General features: G+C 45.0%; 1 protein-coding gene across 2 annotated transcripts in view; it reads right to left on the reverse strand.

The window, feature by feature from the left end:
* NUP107 (nucleoporin 107) overlaps window positions 1–17,829 on the reverse strand; it is a 790,450-nt gene that overhangs the window by 25,015 nt on the left and 747,606 nt on the right. For both annotated transcript variants that reach the window (XM_069629720.1, XM_069629721.1), the window contains one exon: window positions 15,470–15,637. In XM_069629720.1, the coding sequence (XP_069485821.1) occupies window positions 15,470–15,637 (168 nt within the window). The remainder of the gene's footprint in view (window positions 1–15,469; window positions 15,638–17,829) is intronic.

The following is a 17,829-nucleotide window of genomic DNA, read 5'->3' on the forward strand; positions in this document are numbered from 1 at the left end:
GCCCAAAAAGAATATAAGACTTGGATACTACAAACAAGATATTCACTGTTTCAAGAGGATTCAGAAATAATGTTGAAAACTTTTTGTAGAAAAAAATCTAAGGATTTGTGGATGCTGATAAAGGGCAAAACGACGACCAGTAATAATGCAATATCAAATAATGTGGGAGAGGCGTGTTGGGTGACACACTTTACAAGCTTGTACACCGACCTGCGCAACAAAAACAAAACTCAAAACGAATCTAAACGGACAGACTTTAAATCGACATTGGACCATTTCGTCTGAAGAAGAGAAGATCACAAACAAAATTAAAAAAAAACTTATCAACTCAAGGGCACCAGGCCCTGATGGGATCTCTAACTTCGATTTGAAGCAACACCCAGAACTATAGGGCACAATTGATCAGTAAAATCTTCAAAAACTGCAATAGGGAAAAAATTATTCCAGCATCCTGGAAAAAAGCTATAGTTCCCATTTTTAAGTGAGGAGACAGAAGACCCATGCCATTATCGACCAATATCATTACTTGATGTCATCGGGAAAATCTTTGGTGGGCTCACCTTGGAAGCATTTCAAACGTGGCTCAAACTAGAAAAACAGAGTGATCCATTTCAGACGGGATTTGTAAAGAATGCGGGAAACAGCCATTAACATACTTACGCTGAGCATAATTAAAGCTAAGGCCCGTCACGACGGCCAGGAAGTGCACATGGCCTTCGTTGACCTGGTCCAGGCCTTTGACCAGGTCAACAGAGATCTGTTACGGAAAAAACTTGAAGACTGGAACTGTCTTGGAGCAGTCCTGGGACCGATCCAAGCCTTATGTCAGGAAACATTGATGATGGTAAGGCTGGGTCAAGAAGGCACACTCTCCAAAGAAATAGCAACCTATAGGGGAGTCAAACAGGGTTGTCCGCTGGCTCCTGCATCATATAATGCTTATATTGTAAGTTTTCCACCTCTGCTTGGAGGCATTAGAATATCTCGCCTCCTGTATGCAGATGACATTATCCTGCTGGATAGGACTCCAGGTTTATAGTCAAAATCTCGAAAACTAAAATCTCAAAAAAAACCCACGAATTTAAAATCTCGAAAAAAAAAAATATCAAATTTTTTTTTCAATGCGTTTTTTTTCAAAATGGGGGGGTCCTCCCCTAACCCGTCTTTTTTCATTTTTTTTATTTCACCCCTTTTTTTTTACTTACCCGACCCCAAAAACACAAATAAATAAATAAAAAATTCGATCTTTTTTTTTTCGAGATTTTTGTTTCGTGCTTTTTGTCATTCGAGATTTTGTTTTCAGCCTTTTGACTGACCACCAGGACTCCAATAGGACCCCAAAGGCAACTATCGAACTTGATAACATACTTAAAAGGCAAAAAACCTGTGGCTGAACGCTAAAAAAACTAAAGTGATGTCTTGGGAGGGATCTTCCAGGAAAAGGAACAACAAATCAAATTGGTTTGTGGAAGGTCTAAAATTGGAAAAAGTTAACCCTCTTAAATATCTAGGAGTGACAATGAGCATCAGCTCGTCGGAAACACCAATGCAGGATTTCTTATGGTCGAAAGTAAAAACCCTAACCATTCAAGCAAGAACAATGGACAAAAAATATGGCAGGTTTTCGCACGTTGCTGTCATCAACTTCTACAAATCCAAGGTTGTACCATCAATCCTATATGGGTCGGACGCAATGCTCTCACTACCTGAAAAAATATGGAACAAACTTAAGAGCTTTTTCTGGCGAGGAGTACTGAATCTAGCACAAACTACAACGTTGCCATTAATAAGACGTGAGCTGTGTCTCTCATCTTTGGAGGCAATCAAGGAGAGAAATGGACTCATGTTGTACCGCAAACTACTATTGGATAATAAGCCAAAAGCTCTGGAACCTGTGAGCTTAGAAATGGCAGCTGGTCATATACAGGCACTAACAAACTGGAAAACCAGAAACATTGCTTTATTGGAAGATCTAGACACTCTGATAGAAGTACTACTAACTAATCCGGATAAGGTATCAAAGAAAATCTTTGAACTGGACTGGACACGGACCGGAGAGAAAGCAAATAAATACAGTCTGACCAAATAGTTTCCAACGACGCAGAAGAAACTAAACGAAGTGAGAAGTTATCGGGAAACATTTCCAGATAAGAGTCTAAGCAGAACATTTCTGAGATTTTGGCTAAACCAACTCAAAAAGAATGAAATACTCTTTAAAAGAAAACTTGCAGTGACAGATAAGTGTCGATATTGTAACCACCAGGAAAAAATAGAAACAAGTCAACATCTCCTTCTAGAATGTGAAGGAACACAAGTAACAAGAACCATTTTCCTAGGAAAAAATGCTGCAAACCTCCAAGACTTTTACAGCCGATAATTGGTGAACAGCTTTGACCAGTGGAGATGACACTCGAAGCGTGCTGGCAGTAGCATCTTTCATAAAAAATCTGGACCTGGATAATCGGAATACAAGAAAATCAACTGAAAGCGAAAAATAGTGGTAGCCACCTGTGAGGACTAACCCAATGTGTTTGCCACTGTCACCTCTGACTGTCAATGATACAACATGAGGGACTTATAAAATGGAATTGGGATTAAGGATTTGCATTTGATGTTTTTGCATGTATTATTTAGAATTCTTTTTTTTTTACAATGAAATCAAAACAAAAAAAAGCAAAGGTGCACATTCAAAATAACGCAAAAACGGTAAATCTTTAAAGGGATGGTCTAGAAAAAATTTTATTTAAAAAATAGATAGGCAACATAAAAAAAAATACTAGCATTCTCTGTTTTAAAACTTCCTATGTAAAATTTTGAGCTATTCAAGCTCAAAATTCGCAAAAGCAAGCACATGGGCGCATCCATTTTGTGAAATGGAGGCCCTCCTGTGCTGGCTTTTGCTTTTGCGGCACTAATGAAGGAAAAGCCAGCCAGCTGTAGTAAACAAAGGCTACTGCTGGGTGGCTTTCCCTTCATTAGTGCTGTAGGCGGAGGATGGGGACCGGGGACCGGAGACCAGAGCAGGAAAGCTGCAGCTGAATCTCAGTAAGTGCTATTTATTTATTTTAAAAAAATAAGCACTAGCTGCGGTTTTTTTTCTAGGTTTTCCGGGCTGGAGGAGCCCGGAAAACATAGAAATAAAACTGCAGCTTTAAAAACGTTGTATTTATGTTTGTGGTCGCTTTTGAAGCGACCGCAAACATAAATACAACGTTATTGTGTTGGAAAACGCTGCGGTTTTTCTTTCCAAGTTTCTCAGGATCCTCCGGCTCAGAGGAGCCTGAGAAACTCGGAAAGAAAAACCGCAGCGTTTTCCAACACAACCGCGTTGTTTCTGCCTGAATCTGCTTTACCATTTGGGGCTCTCGGGCTCCCTATGGGGAGCCCTCCGGGAGCACCGGAGACCCAAAGTGATAGTCACAGCAGGCAGAAACACACGCGGTTGTGTTGTAAAACGCTGCGGTTTTTCTTTCCAAGCTTCTCAGGCTCCTCCGAGCCGGAGGAGCCTGAGAAACTTGGAAAGAAAAACCGCAGCGTTTTACAACACAATAACGTTGTATTTATATTTGCGGTCGCTTCAAAAGCGACCGCAAACATAAATACAACGTTTTTAAAGATGCAGTTTTATTTCTAAGTTTTCCGGGCTCCTCCAGCCCGGAAAACCTAGAAAAAAAACGCAGCTAGTGCTTATTTTTTGTAAAAAAAATAATTAGCACTTACCGAGATTCAGTTGCAGCTTTCCTGCTCTGGTCTCCGGTCCCCGTCCTCCGCCTACAGCACTAATGAAGGGAAAGCCACCCAGCGGTAGCCTTCGTTTACTACAGCTGGCTGGCTTTTCCTTCATTAGTGCCGCAAAAGCAAAAGCCAGCACAGGCGGGGCCTCCATTTCACAAAATGGATGCGCCCATGTGCTTGCTTTTGCGAATTTTGAGCTTGAATTGCTCAAAATTTTACATAGGAAGTTTTAAAACGGAGAATGCTAGTATTTTTTTTTATGTTGCCTATCTATTTTTTAAATAAACATTTTTACTAGACCATCCCTTTAACTGCAGCCACCTGCTCGTCTTCAGGCACATATAAAAGTAACCAACAATCCCATGTGTAAAAAGCTAGGGTGAGATGCTGTGTGCAATGTCATAATACAAAAATTCCAAAAGGGAAACAAAGTTTTCCAATACTGATAGTCTGAAGGACTGATCAGTTTCCCCCATTACACATGAGCAAAATGCAAGAGAAGTGAAGCTTCGCTTCCCTTCAAAAAGGTCAGGACAGGATCAAAAACAAAGCAAAAGAATGGGGTTCCAAACTATGGAGGAAAAGGTGCAGCGAGAAAGTCTTTCCTAATGCACCTCCTAAGTGACATAGGCCCTTTCTAGGCTTCCATGTGTCTGTTTGGGCCATTCATCTCTAAACTCTGTGTATTGCAATTTTGAAAAAAAAAGCATCCCTTCATGGAGTCCATACGCTTTGAACTGTCAAACAAAATAATGAGAACCCCAAGCTGTGAAGTGAGTACATGTGAAAGGGATGGTGGCCATCATCCCTCACGTCCACACATTCATTCACACTATTCATACTCATTCGCTCAACCCCTCTCTCGGGCAGCATGCTTCATACACCTGCACATACGTTTGCACTGGCAGACATTCACGCAACATACCTGCATACAATACACAAACACGTTTTTAAAAGAAATGAATAAATGATCTGCTTGTGGCCTGCTCGGCTTAGGACTCCATCCGACCCACCAGATTGCCCCCTACACACCCTTCAGGCAGGAATTAGGGAGGTGCCAATGAAATGCTTCTCCCCAAGTCCTGGTTCCCAATGCGGGGTCCAAGTGCTAAGAACTCAGCGCCCCAAGCTCTCCCAGACCTTGGGAGATGCAGGAGCACCCCCTAGGAATGTGTTAGTGTTCAGTAGCCTCGCCACAATTACCAAGCAAAACGCCCCATGTCTTGCACAATTCATTAGGCATGCATAGCTGGGTTACTCCACATAAAGGGAACCCTTTTTTTCTCCGCAACAAGATGGCCCAGGAGCTTTTCCACAGCAGCACGGTATAGCCGAGGAAGCGCTCAGGTTTCCACGGCCCTGCTTTAGCTTGTCCATAAGGAATGGAAGGTCAACTCCCTGTTAGCTCCCCTCAATACCTTAATTTTCAGTAGAACTAGGCGCTGCCTATTGACTTTGTACCATTACAGTCTATGGGCAGAACTTCTATGACTATTTACCTACATGTAAAATTGTACTGAATATTTGTTTCGATAGGGCTTCAAGTTTTGTAGAGCACTGTTCCAATTTACCTTCTATTTTTTAAGTCTCCCAAAATAGCTTATGCATTGTATTCCTCTGTAATATCCTGTGGCAGTGATTTTAGGCATGTTGTATGTCTTTTATATAATCTTTACAGCTTTTAATACTTGTGACAATGTATAAGTACTTACTGGCACTGTATATATTTCTTTATGCTTGACTTTATATAAAGAGTATCTTTCAATAAATATGGTGTTTGTACCTGCCTCTATTGTGTGCTAATTTCTCACTAACTGTACCCTAGTACCATTCCTAGTCCATCTACAGAGGGGAGTCTGACTGCTTCAGTCATATTACCATTGAGAGTCAAGACTAACTTGGTGGAAACCCTGCACATACACTACAGGCTGGTCTATCCAAAGCCTAACAGATGCCTTGTGTAAAGCTCTGGGTTCCCAGTGATGACTGACATCTGGGGATGTTCTAGTTGCTTCTTTATTAAAGTTCCCGTACATCATTTTAGGTTTAACTTGTCAGATTCATCAGAGCCTAAGACAACATGCACCGGCATCCTCTCAGGTAGGCTACATATCTCCAACGGACTCACTCAGAACACACAACCATACATACATCAACATTCTCACAGGCTACATTCCATGTCACTCACCCAACATTCCATTCTCTTCTGCAAAGGTAAACCGGGAAACCAGGTCACTACACCTTTCCCAAACACTCCCTAACAAGATGCAATATCAGATAAGTTATTGGCAGACGCCAGCACCTAAAGCTATATGCTGAACTAATGACCCACTCATAAAATACTCAGTATTTGGATGAGACCCTCGTACCGAAATTATGTAGATTCATCAGCAGAGCATGTTTGAACCAATTACCGGTAAAAGCGAGAACATAAGTGGCTTGATATTTACGGAAATGATAAAGCTCTGAACATGGTTCATAGGTGGATGTGGACGATGGTGAGCATTTCCTCTTGTTTGGATTAGCATATCTATGCAGAAGACACAGACAGTTCCTGACTGCAACTGGAATTAAAAGCACAGACTAGGTACTTCTGAGGGTGACTGATGGCCAATTTTCCTCTGCTTTGGCAATGTTTAGTGAGACCTCACTCATGAGTAGGAGACAATGCCTGGCAGGCCCTGTGAAATGAATAACCTGAAATAGTACGCTCTGCCTAAATATTGTGTCATATGTTTTTTAATCACTGCAAGCAATGAATTGTACCGATTTCAAGATATATGAGCTGCAACTCATGAAGCTTCTATGCTACAATTCAGTAAAAATAATTCAGTAAAAATAATGAGGGTTGGGGAACTGACTTGTAAAGGTGCATTTAGCTTTTTAGCAGACTATATAAGACAATATGCACCCAGTGAGCTAAAAGAGTCTTCTATAATTATTTGTTATTTTCATATAGGATTACATGCCTTGTTTAATGACAAACGCCGTAAAAAAAGAAAAGTGCATTGACACGGGGCTAGGGCACTGTTACCAACTCTGATACTGCATTTTCTTTTGGTTTCTTTGAGGCCCACCTGAGGCGATGAGACTGGCCCTACAGCTGAACACCCATGCCAAGCAAGGCCGCAGAGCTGTGGAATGAGTGATGCCTCAGGCTGCCCTGGCTGGTTCATGAGCCCCTCCTGAGAAGTGCACCGCTGACGACACTGCTGGATCGAGTACCCAAGGCCAGAGGCTGCCTCGCAGATATGACAGGGAAAACATTTTGAAACTGCAGGCTATACTCTTCCCCAGTTTCTCCAAAATGGACCATTTTCTTATTATATATGCTTATAAGTGCTGTTTCATGGGTGAAGAATGGGTTTAGCCACTCCATTTGTATATCAAGATGGGCCCGTCCTGGGAGGGGCAGAGCAGTAAGCTGTCCTCCCATGCACTGGTTTGTTTCCATTACAGCCCATTTCTCAAAATTTTTTGTCTCCTGTGCATTATTTGTGTCCGAGTGCCTGCGGTGTCATGGGGGAGAAGGACGAGCCTGTAACAAAATCGTGCTGAACCCGAGAGCTCCCCTTCCTGACATGAGTGACTGGGGAGTATATGTATGCAACAGGTAGGTGAAAAAAGTGTTTTTTTGCTGTACCTGTCGCCAGCTTGACTAGGGAACTCCAAGACTTCAGGGACTCTAGAATTCATACAGGGACAATGCCTCAGAGGGCTACTGTGGTACAGTACAGGGTTGGAAGGGCAACTACAGAACTACAATCGGGTCAGAGCATTCTTAGGCACCTGTGATACAGTCAAAGCACAGGTCGTGGAGAGACAGTGTAGTGTCGATAGAGTAAAGGGCACAGGGTAGGAGTGTGGTGTCGTAAGCCTGAGCTAACCTCGAGTAGGGCTGATACCATTTACAATATGGCGAACGCCCATCCACTGACCAGGAGGGAGGAGGGGGCAGACCAGTCATATATAACTGGGTGGAGGGCAGTGTTGGAGAGGTTGAGAAGCATGGGTGACAATTTAAATGTGGTCCCCCAGTCGGTACGAAAGAATAGGGTGGTGGGGGTTGCCCCGGAACAGCAGTTACAGAGGGTACCGCAGGGAAGGGATGTGGGGAGATCGTGGTGAACCACAAGCGAGGCACCAAGATATCACGAAGGTGAAGATAGGGAGAGATCAGAACCTCTCTGATTTTGCAGACATGTTTACGCAAACTATCATGAGGGATACAACTGAAAAAGTGAGGCCCACGATATGGCAGCTGTTCCCAGACAACACAATGAGGGTGGTGTACAGGAAGGTGGATGTGGAGGAAAGGTTAAGGTCCGCCCAGGGTTGGGCATACATGCTGAATGCAGCTAATGATATGTGGCTGACAGTGAGAAAAGTAGTGCCAGCGAGGAAGTGCAAGGAATGGGAGGAGGGAGAACACATGGAGTGGGCAGGATTGTGAGGTGCTAGCACCAGCGCCTGTGCGGGTTTGGGTGTGTGACGCAGAACGATGTGGGGCTGGCTCTACATGTTTCTGAGAAAGGGGAGGAAGAGGGAGGAGACGTGGGTTGGCTGGGTACCAGGGGAGGCAACTGTGGGCAACGAAAGGGCAGGAGGACATTCTGGAAAAGAGCACTGCAATGACAGATTTGCCAAATAGGTGCCTGCAGGCAGAGATAGGTTGGTTACAGGTATTCCCCAGTGGCTGTGGCGACGGCCGCTACTAAGAGTACCACCCACATTCTGACTCCACAAATGGGATGCTGACAGCATGGTGGAAGCATACCCGGACAGGAGGACAATAAATCAACTTGATTTCGGAAGGAGGGGTGACTATGCAGCGTGCACCTTATACGGGCAGTGAACAAAATGCCAGTGAAAGGGGTAGCGTCAGGCGAATTACATCAATGCATGTCAGAGACTGTCAAAACACAACGGGACCTTTTCCGGGATGTGCAACAGGGAAGGGCATTGACAGGCCCACATAAAAAGGTGGTCAGTGGCAGCATGACACAATAGCGTTTGGGGAGGGGGGGGGACACAGTATGGGGAATTACAATTGGTGGCGTTGGCTCTGAGAAGAAAGAAGATCACTCCATCCGAGCGAGAGTGGCTCATGACACTTGACAATGACCTACAGCTGCAGCCAATGGAATCCATAGAAGATAAGGAGTGGCATGTGATGGAGGGTCAAAGAGAAAGAGGATCCAAACTGGAACCCTCCCGTGCCATGCACACCTTTTTATTGCATCGGATAGACGCCTAAATATCAGTTCAACAAAAATCTATTGACAGTTCATAATCAAAATATTCAATTAGAAGACCAGTTTAGCCAATTATAATAATACAGTCAATTGTTTGAATATAAAAACAAATATTTATTCCAAACACAAATGACAGAGAAGATTCAGTTCCTTGTGGATGGCTGACGCGTTTCGAGAAGCAAATTCTCTTCTTCATGAGCCATAGATTATACAAAGGAACTAAAATAAAGAAAATAGAGAGAATAAGGAAAATCAGGATTGTGTAGCTATAGAGTCAATTCCACAGTCTGTATTGTATTCACAATTGCACAGTTGCAGTTTAACATTAAGATGTATAACACAGTGTATCTACAGTAACAAGGAAATAAATCCTCGATTGAGTCTAATTTTCACAATTTCAGTTAAATTATATCCAAAACCACAAGCAACCCAAACTAAAGTGGCTACAATGGTCAGAGATTGGAAAGGTAATGAATGGAAGGGTTAAATGAGGAAACCAGTGTCTAAGTGTATCTAGAACCTGAGGGTTAATCATTCGCTCACCATTAGTGGAAGGATCCTAAGTCCTATTGCGTTTGGTGGTGACTCTGGGCAGGAGGGGTTTCAATCGATCATGGAACACTCAATGGATCAAGGGTGGAACAGGAGCCCAATGCACTACAATAAAAAATGTGGGTAATAAAAATTGTGTGTACGGTGACACGGAGTGACAACAAAGTTGACACAGACTCAGTGCAGTTTAGAGAGAAGCATGGACTCACCCTGGCGAGGTGAGGTTACGTCAAGGTGCAGTAGAATCCTGTTAATTCGGTCCCAGAGACAGCGCAAAGTCGCTGATCAGTGCTGGCTGGGACACGTTGTATGGATCTGTGAATAGCCCGAAAGCACTATAAGTTAGTCTAGGTGAGCGGTTGAAAAAACCTACAAGAACTACCAGTTACGGTGTATGGGTGATGGGACTTACGATTATAGCAACGTAGCACGGTCAGAGACAAGGAACTATGTCCGGCGTGAAGTAAATCTCCAATGTGTGACATCCATACTCGTGTGTGGAAGGAAACCGTTGCTAGGCGAGGGACGCTTCCAGTTGAACGGAGGACCCTCCTATGCGTATTAGTCTGTATGTACAGAACGTGATGTAAGGAAACAAAGGACAGACTAGCGATTCAATTCATGGAAAGAATAAGGCTCGAAAGAGCCTATCCATAGCAGCGTCCATGTTTGAATGTGTTTACATTGCGCATTGGCAAAAAGTCAGCATGGAAAAAGGCTTGAAGTTATATATGATCAAATGACGATCGGATAACCTGATGGTAAAAGTCAGGTTATTTAGTGTTGAAGTGGCTTTGGATATAATTTAACTGAAATTGTCAAAATTAGACTCAATCGGGGTTTTATTTCCTTGTGACTGTAGATAGTGTGTGTTATACATCTTAATGTTAAACTGCAACTGTGCAATTGTGAATACAATACAGACTGTGGAATTGACTCTATAGCTACACAATCCTGATTTTCCTTATTCTCTCTATATTTTCTGTATTTTAGTCCTCGAAACGCATCAGACGTCCACAATGAACTGAATCTTCTCTGTCATTTGCGTTTGGAATAAATGATATTTGCTTTTATATTCAAACAATTGACTGTTATTATAATTGGCTAAACTGGTCTTCTAGTTGAATATTTTGATTATGAACTGTCAATAAATTTTTGTTGAACTGATATTTAGGCGTCTATCCGACTCAATATAAAGGTGTGCAGGGGACAGGAGGGTTCCAGTTTGGACCCTCTTTCTCTTTGTTTCTATATATTTGGGTGGCCCCGTGCCAGGGTTTGCGTTTCCTCCCCCGCACCCATAAGTCTCCAACTTTTGTTCTCTAAGCTTGTAACTCCTTAAATTACAGAATTGAGAGTGTGCACCTTCTATTCCTCTTTGTCCCATATGATGGAGGTCCACAGCTTGAAGTGACGCAGATCGTCCTACAGAACGGCAAGGAGGAGGATGAAAGGAAATGTGAGCGGCTCCTGGCAGACCAACAAAGGGAGGATGAACAAATAATGCTATAGATCAATGCTGGCAAAGAGTAAGAAAATCGTCATCAGCACCTAACAGAGGGCCTGGTGGGCCATGGCCAAAGAGAGCTGGCATGAGCATGTGAACAAGTGCGACTTGTTGGAAGAAGAAACAAAGCGGAGCCAAAGAAGGAGCTGTTCAAGCAGATGGATGTGAAAGTCACACAGTGGGACAACTGGTTGTCATTTGTTCTCCATGGCCTACGAGTGAGAGCGGTCAGCAACCAGGTATTCACCATAAAAGATGCTTTTTTGGAGAAACATGCCAAGCACTGACAGGTTGTTGCTGACACTGACTGCGGTGTGCCTAGGAGGTATTTGAGGCGGACTATATACTGCAGACTAAGACAGAAATTGACTTGGACAGTGCACACAAACAGAACAGACACATGAAGTAGGTGGTGCTGGATTTTAGAGTGACAGGGATGCTCAGAGCTAGAAAAGAAGGGACATGTAGTTATTACTGTTCCTGTTTTAATGCACCCTAGATAATGGCTGCTGATGATAGTGGGGAACGTTTATGCAGTGCAATACAGGACTGAATGGGTTTAGATGAGTTAGAACATAAATGAGTTGCCTTGTTTTGATAATGTTTTTTATTTTGCTTCCTTATCAAGTATGTATATAACAGAAAAGTTTCACAGATTGCAACAAGGCAAGGTTTTGGACAACGATTATAGTGGATCATAGAATAATGGGAGAGAAAAAAATGGGTGTGTTACCAACTCTGATCTGCATTTTCTTTTGGTTTCTTTAAGGCCCATCTGATGTGATGAGATTGGCCTACAGCTGAATACCCGTACCAATTGAGGTCGCAGAGCTGTGGAATGCGTTATGCCTCAGGCTGCCCGGGCTGTTTCATGAGCCCCTCAGAAGTACACAGCTGACAACACTGCTGGATCGAATAGCTAAGGCAAGAGGCTGCCTTGCAGATATGACAGTGAAGGTATTTCACAACTGCAGGCTATACTCCTTCCACCCTTTCTCCAAAAGGGACCTTTTTGTTATTACATTATTATCATGGGTGGAAAATGGGTTAAACCACTCCATTTGTATATAAGGATGGGGCAGGCAGACCTGGGAGGGGCAGAGCAGTAAGCAGCCCTCCCATGCACTGGTCTGTTTGCATTACAGCTCATTTCTCTCTACTTTTGGTCTTCTGTGTATTGTTTGTGTCCAAGTGCCTGAGGTGGGGAAGCAGGACGAGCCTGTAACAGGTACTTACCGGCAATGCTCAATGCAGTTCTGCGGCGGCGGCCTGCCAGCTGCCCTGCAGAGCAGATATTTCTTCTGGCGTCAGGGGCCATGAAATTTAACTCTGGAGTGGCGGTTGTACCAATGCCCATCCCAACAGCGGTCGAGGAGCTCTATGGGTCTGAAGCATGAACAGGAAGTTGTCTTAGGATGGCTCTGAACGCTGCCATAAGGAGGAGACTGATCATGGCTCGAAGAAAGAGTGGTTTGGGGGGGGGGGTGGGGGAAGGACAGCGGTTGTGGGAAAGACAGCAGTTGAGGAACCACCGGAGGACTGCCGCATTGGGACAAATGGCAGATTTAGCAGAGGGATAGGGGTTACACACACAGTCCCGTCGACACAACAGGGAGGGGCCAGACTCCGGCAGACACCGCAATTGGAAAGGCAGGACCCCAGAAGGAAGACAGATGGGGGGGACCCACTGGCCAGAGAGGGTGGGGTATTTAAAGACGGGGTAAGCACTAATGGGTGTGTGATACTCTCAAGCTACAGAAAGTGGCCGAGGAGCAGAGCAGGAACAGGAGTTCTTCACCTGACCATATTGAGAGAAGGAAGCTGCTAGCCTTGGCCTCATTACCCTAAGGCTGAAAGAGAAAAAGCAGTCTGGCTTCCTGAAGGAAGAAGAAAGCAAGAGGGACCTGAATGGACAAAACATACAAATACCTTGTTGGTTATGGGCGAATGAACAAATAAATCTTAATCAAAGTGGCTGCTCTGCTTCTTACCCTTTTCACATGCACACTCAAAGCACGCTTCACCATTCTAAGAGTTCAATCAATGTATCAGAAAAGGGGATGTGTGGAGCTTCCAGTGAAGGGCTTTGAAAAGCGCCCCCCAACCCCTCCGAAGAAGATTTCTGGTTAGAAACTCAGGCCGGAAATAGAAATGGCTACTCTTTGCAAAATTAAATGTGTAGTATGGGGTCATTGCATTTGTAGTTAAATAAGTTCAGTCAATGAGGCGTTCCTCCTTTAATGAACTGAAAATGTAGAGTAAAATAACTGGTAGTGAACCATCTTTAAAATAAGACATCAAAGCAGCAACCATCAATTAAAAAACAACGCTGAAATAAATGCTGTCGCTACATGGTACAGCACAAACTGACTTCTGCGAGAAACCAGAGGGTGTCTCACCCATAAGTCCCCAGGGATCTCTCTTGCAGGTGGGCAGGGCACGGCCATCGCCTTTGGATCCAGACCCTGGGGGTGGACCAGTGTGGGAGGATCACCTGGGTGAAGGGTCTTCGGAGAGTGGGAGTGAAGCAGCAGATGATGAGACGTCGTATTCCAACCGCTCCTATTTTTTTACAATCCGATGTACCAATCCCCCCGCCTCATTTCTGCACAAACACTAGGCCAAGGAAGAGGGCAACAGAGTAACAAAACAAATTCTTATACATTGTATTGGACATGTCCTGCTGATCGGGTCGGGCAATTGACTTCAAGCGCATACACCGGATTCCAGTTAGCTCTCCTCACATGGATAAAAGGCATTCAGAGCACCCAGAGGCATGGAAACTGCTCTTCTGAACACCTGTGAAGCAATGCTTGCATCCCTGGACTCCAACTCACCAGCTGCTCTCTTTCTACTTGATCTCTCTTCTGCCTTTGACACGGTCAACCATTCCATCCTCATACAAAGGCTCCACGATACCCTTGGTATCTGGGAACGGGCACTGGAATGGCCTACTTCTTTCCTAACTGACCGCTCTTCCCATGTCATCCTGGGCACCTTTTCCTCTCCTACTTCCTTCTCCATCTGGGTTGTCCCCCAGAGATCTATCCTTTCCCCTTGGCTCTTTAATATCTACCCTGCTCAGCAGGCACACCTCATCTCCTACTACTCCCCCAACTCCAGTGTTATGCAGACGACACTCTACTCTTTTTCAGACTTCCTGCTGACTCACTCACACCTTCCTTCATCCCCAACTAGCTGTCTGCCATCCAGGCTTGGTGCTCTTCCAATGATCCCTGCTTCAATGCCAGCAAAACCGACAAGATCCTTCCTATTGGGACCCCTGCTCCCTCCTTCCCCTGTCTCTGGCCTCCCACCTTGGGCTTTCCGCCTGCGCCTTCTTCTGAAGCCAGAAACCTTAGAGTCATCATTGACTCCTCTTTATCCTTCCTCCCTCACACACATTACATTGCCAAGAAGTCCCACTTCCAACTCTTCCTTCTCAGAGGAATTCTCCCACTTCTAACTTTCACCCAGAAGCACAATGTTTCCTGTGGTTCTCTCTTTCTAGGCTTGACTATTGCAACAGCCTCCTCCTCAATCTACCTTCTTTCACTCTGTGTCCCCTTCAGCTAATCCAGAATAGAGCAGCAAGATTTATCCTTGGCCTTAAGCGCAGGGACCGCATCTCACCTGCCCTAAAAAGCCTCCACTGGCTCCCGGTTGCTGCACGGATCCAACTGAAATCCCTCTGCATCATCCACAGGCTTTCTGGGACCAGGGACCACACTGTTTGCAACTCTTCTCTTACCAAATACTCTCCTTCTAGACCTCTACAGTCCTCTGGCACCAACTCTGTGTGCAGAGTGCTTCGCTAAACAGAGAGCAGGAGGCTGCTCATTTTCCTCAGCTGGATCCCTCTGGAACAGCCTCCCACTGCGTCTTGAGCAGGATCTTTTGAAGTTCCGAAAGCTCCTCTTTTCTTCCTCCTTACCTTCTTCCTTCCTCTGCTAATCCCACAGTTGCTGTGATTGGTGTCCTGAACCCTTATGCATTCTCGGTGCCTCTGACCATTCACACCTAATCTCTCCAGCATCGGTCTTCCTCAGCACTTTCCTTGGCAAACCCTCTGCACTGGTGATTCGCATTTTTGTCCCAACGTGGCTCCTGGCCGCATAGCACTTATTATACCTTGCACTTCATCTGTGGCTCACCCTCAAACACGGACAACAGAGCAACTACCCCAATGCCCTCTTCCTTCCTGAACTTGCACGTTCTGAATACCCACAAGGCATAGTGGGTTCAGCCGTCCCGCCCCTCTGTATTTTTGTATTTAATTGTGTATCTATCCCATGTTCCCTCCCTGCTGCCCTGTGGCCGCTTTTAAAACACAATGGATTTCATGTATAAGCGCCTAACAAGCAAAAAGTCCATCGACTACGTATACAAGGGTTAGGGTGCTTTACCCTGCTTTGCTCACCATGTACAGTTTCTGATGTTCCGATGAAATCACGTCTGCAAGCCTGAGGCACTCCTGGTACTGTTTGGTGTTGTGCAAGACTGTGTGCAATAGGAAACAAATCATTGGCAGGCAGAGCCTCCGTAATAAAGCCATCTGATGGGCACGCTCAAGGTCTTCTTCTGCATCCTGTAACATAGAAATACCAACATGGATTAGGTCCAACACAATTGCCTAAGAAACAGCATCCACACATGAGCCTTTAAGTAGTACGCAGATACTGGCACTACAATATTGTGAGCCAATGCATTTTTGGTAGCATGGAAAGCAATGTTACATCAGTGCTACAACAAAGTCTCTGACAATCTGGCTGCGGGTTGCTTTCAATGTAGGAATCATGATTCTTGGCACTAAAAGGGTTCCAATTAAACCATCAAATGAATACCTTTGTAAATAAGTGAATATGAATTCAGCAAAAATGTTTAATCACAGATCATTAGGGAGGAACAAGAGGGGAAAAGTAACCCAATTGTAATCCTAGTTCTCGGTCATGAAGACCTTCATTAAATTCATGAACACTAAATCACTCTGCCTATGGACAAGGTCTCCGAGTAGGATCCTAAACACGAATACTGTTTTTCCTGGTGCAGACAGTATTCCACCCTAAGATTACTAATCTTCAGAACTGTGACCCAGGAGCTGACTGGTTTGGATTTTTATTAGAGCCATTAAGTGGCCTCATGCATCTGTGCGCAGACTCAACAGCATTACTGGCGTTCCTAGGACAGAAGTGACAACCTCTTGTACACATGGGTAGCTTCATGATCCCCTGGACCTCATTTCCACCTGCCTCACGCCCCCCAATTGTATACTAGGAGGTGTGGTAGATCTGCCACATCAAAAAGGAAAAGAACAGATGACTTACCTGTTGGATACAATTATTTCTCCCATATATTCCTAATCTTTGAAACTTACCTCCGACTCCATCATGGCTCGTTGGCTTGTGTTTTCCTCAACAGCCCACCCCGGCAACCCCCAATTCCGTTAAAAACAGCAAAGGACAGCAAAATTGTCACAAAAATAAAAGCCAATTGTCCTAAAAGCACATATTTGTGACGGGTAGGAGTGAGGAATCCGATGTAACAGAAGAACAAGTTACTTAACCACTGTAATGTTCTTTCTGATTAAGTCGTCCTCTCACAGATTTTAGGAATGGATTCTCATTCAGTATAGGCACCAACTTTCTGGCCAGATTAGAACATTACGAAATAAAGGATGAACCCTGCCCACTTGAGCATCAGCATAACCAACAGGTGGCCATCTTTACTGATGGTCCTTGTTCCAGACACATTGTAGCAGATAACCCTGGTGGGGTTCAGATGGTCAAATCTTTCCTCTGCCTTAGAAGGATGAGGCAGAGGGTAGAAAACAGGAAGATGCGTTTCTAAAATCTGGCCTCGTGGACAGATTTCGGGAGGCCACTGTAGTTCTATTGAACAGGGGAACTCAGAGGTTAGCCCAAGGCGTGCCCCTGATGAAGAAAGTTCAGCACCCATTTGCCCGTGGTGATGGTCTTCCACTTGTCGACAAAGTTAGCTAGCCGACTGCCCACTGGAGTGAGGAAGTGGGGTTCCTGATCCCTGGCCGGTTCAGGCATGCTGGGGCGTCTTTGTCCTGGCTTGCAGGCGACGACGATGCTGCCCTCTGCTGCCGTAGCTCTGTGAACAGCTCCTGTAGGCCTCTTGGGTCATCGAAGGGGAGGGTTGATGATAGGGGGCGTTAAACTCTTGGAGGACCTGCCGAGCTTACCTTCTAGAGGACCGAAAGGACGACAACGTCCTCTGCTGCTATGTCCCCCAGCGAGCGTGCCAGGTCCATTTCTGTCTTAATCGCCTGGACAGACTCGTCCACAGTCTTGTCAAACAGATTGTCCCCATCAAATTGAATGTCTAGCACCTTGGACTGGACTTCAGCCAGCCTTGGCATCGGAGGGATACCCCATTGCCCATCTGGCAGAGACCGGTGATATGAAACGAGGCCACCTCACCTTCCTGGAACAGTGCCAGGGCCTCAACCTTTTTGTCCACTGGCAGGAAGTCCAAAATGGGCCCAAGCTTATACCATAGCTCCCTGTCATTGCGGGCTAAGATGGACTGTGGAGGATGCAGTGTAAATGGTGCGCTTCTCCACTGCAACCAGCTTCTTCGCCTCCTGGTCTGGAGGCACCATGGCTGAAGAGAAAGAGTTCAACAAGCGCTTCCTGGCAGTGGCCGACACCGCGGCGTCAGGGTAAGACCCCGGGACCCTGTACTTCTTCTACAGCCGGTCTCTCTTGGGGGGGGGGGGGGGCGGTATTTTGAGTCTTCAGCTTGGCCAAACCA

Source organism: Ambystoma mexicanum, chromosome 12, assembly GCF_040938575.1.
Source record: "Ambystoma mexicanum isolate Mex_15411 chromosome 12, UKY_AmexF1_1, whole genome shotgun sequence".
NCBI classification, from domain to species: domain Eukaryota; kingdom Metazoa; phylum Chordata; class Amphibia; order Caudata; family Ambystomatidae; genus Ambystoma; species Ambystoma mexicanum.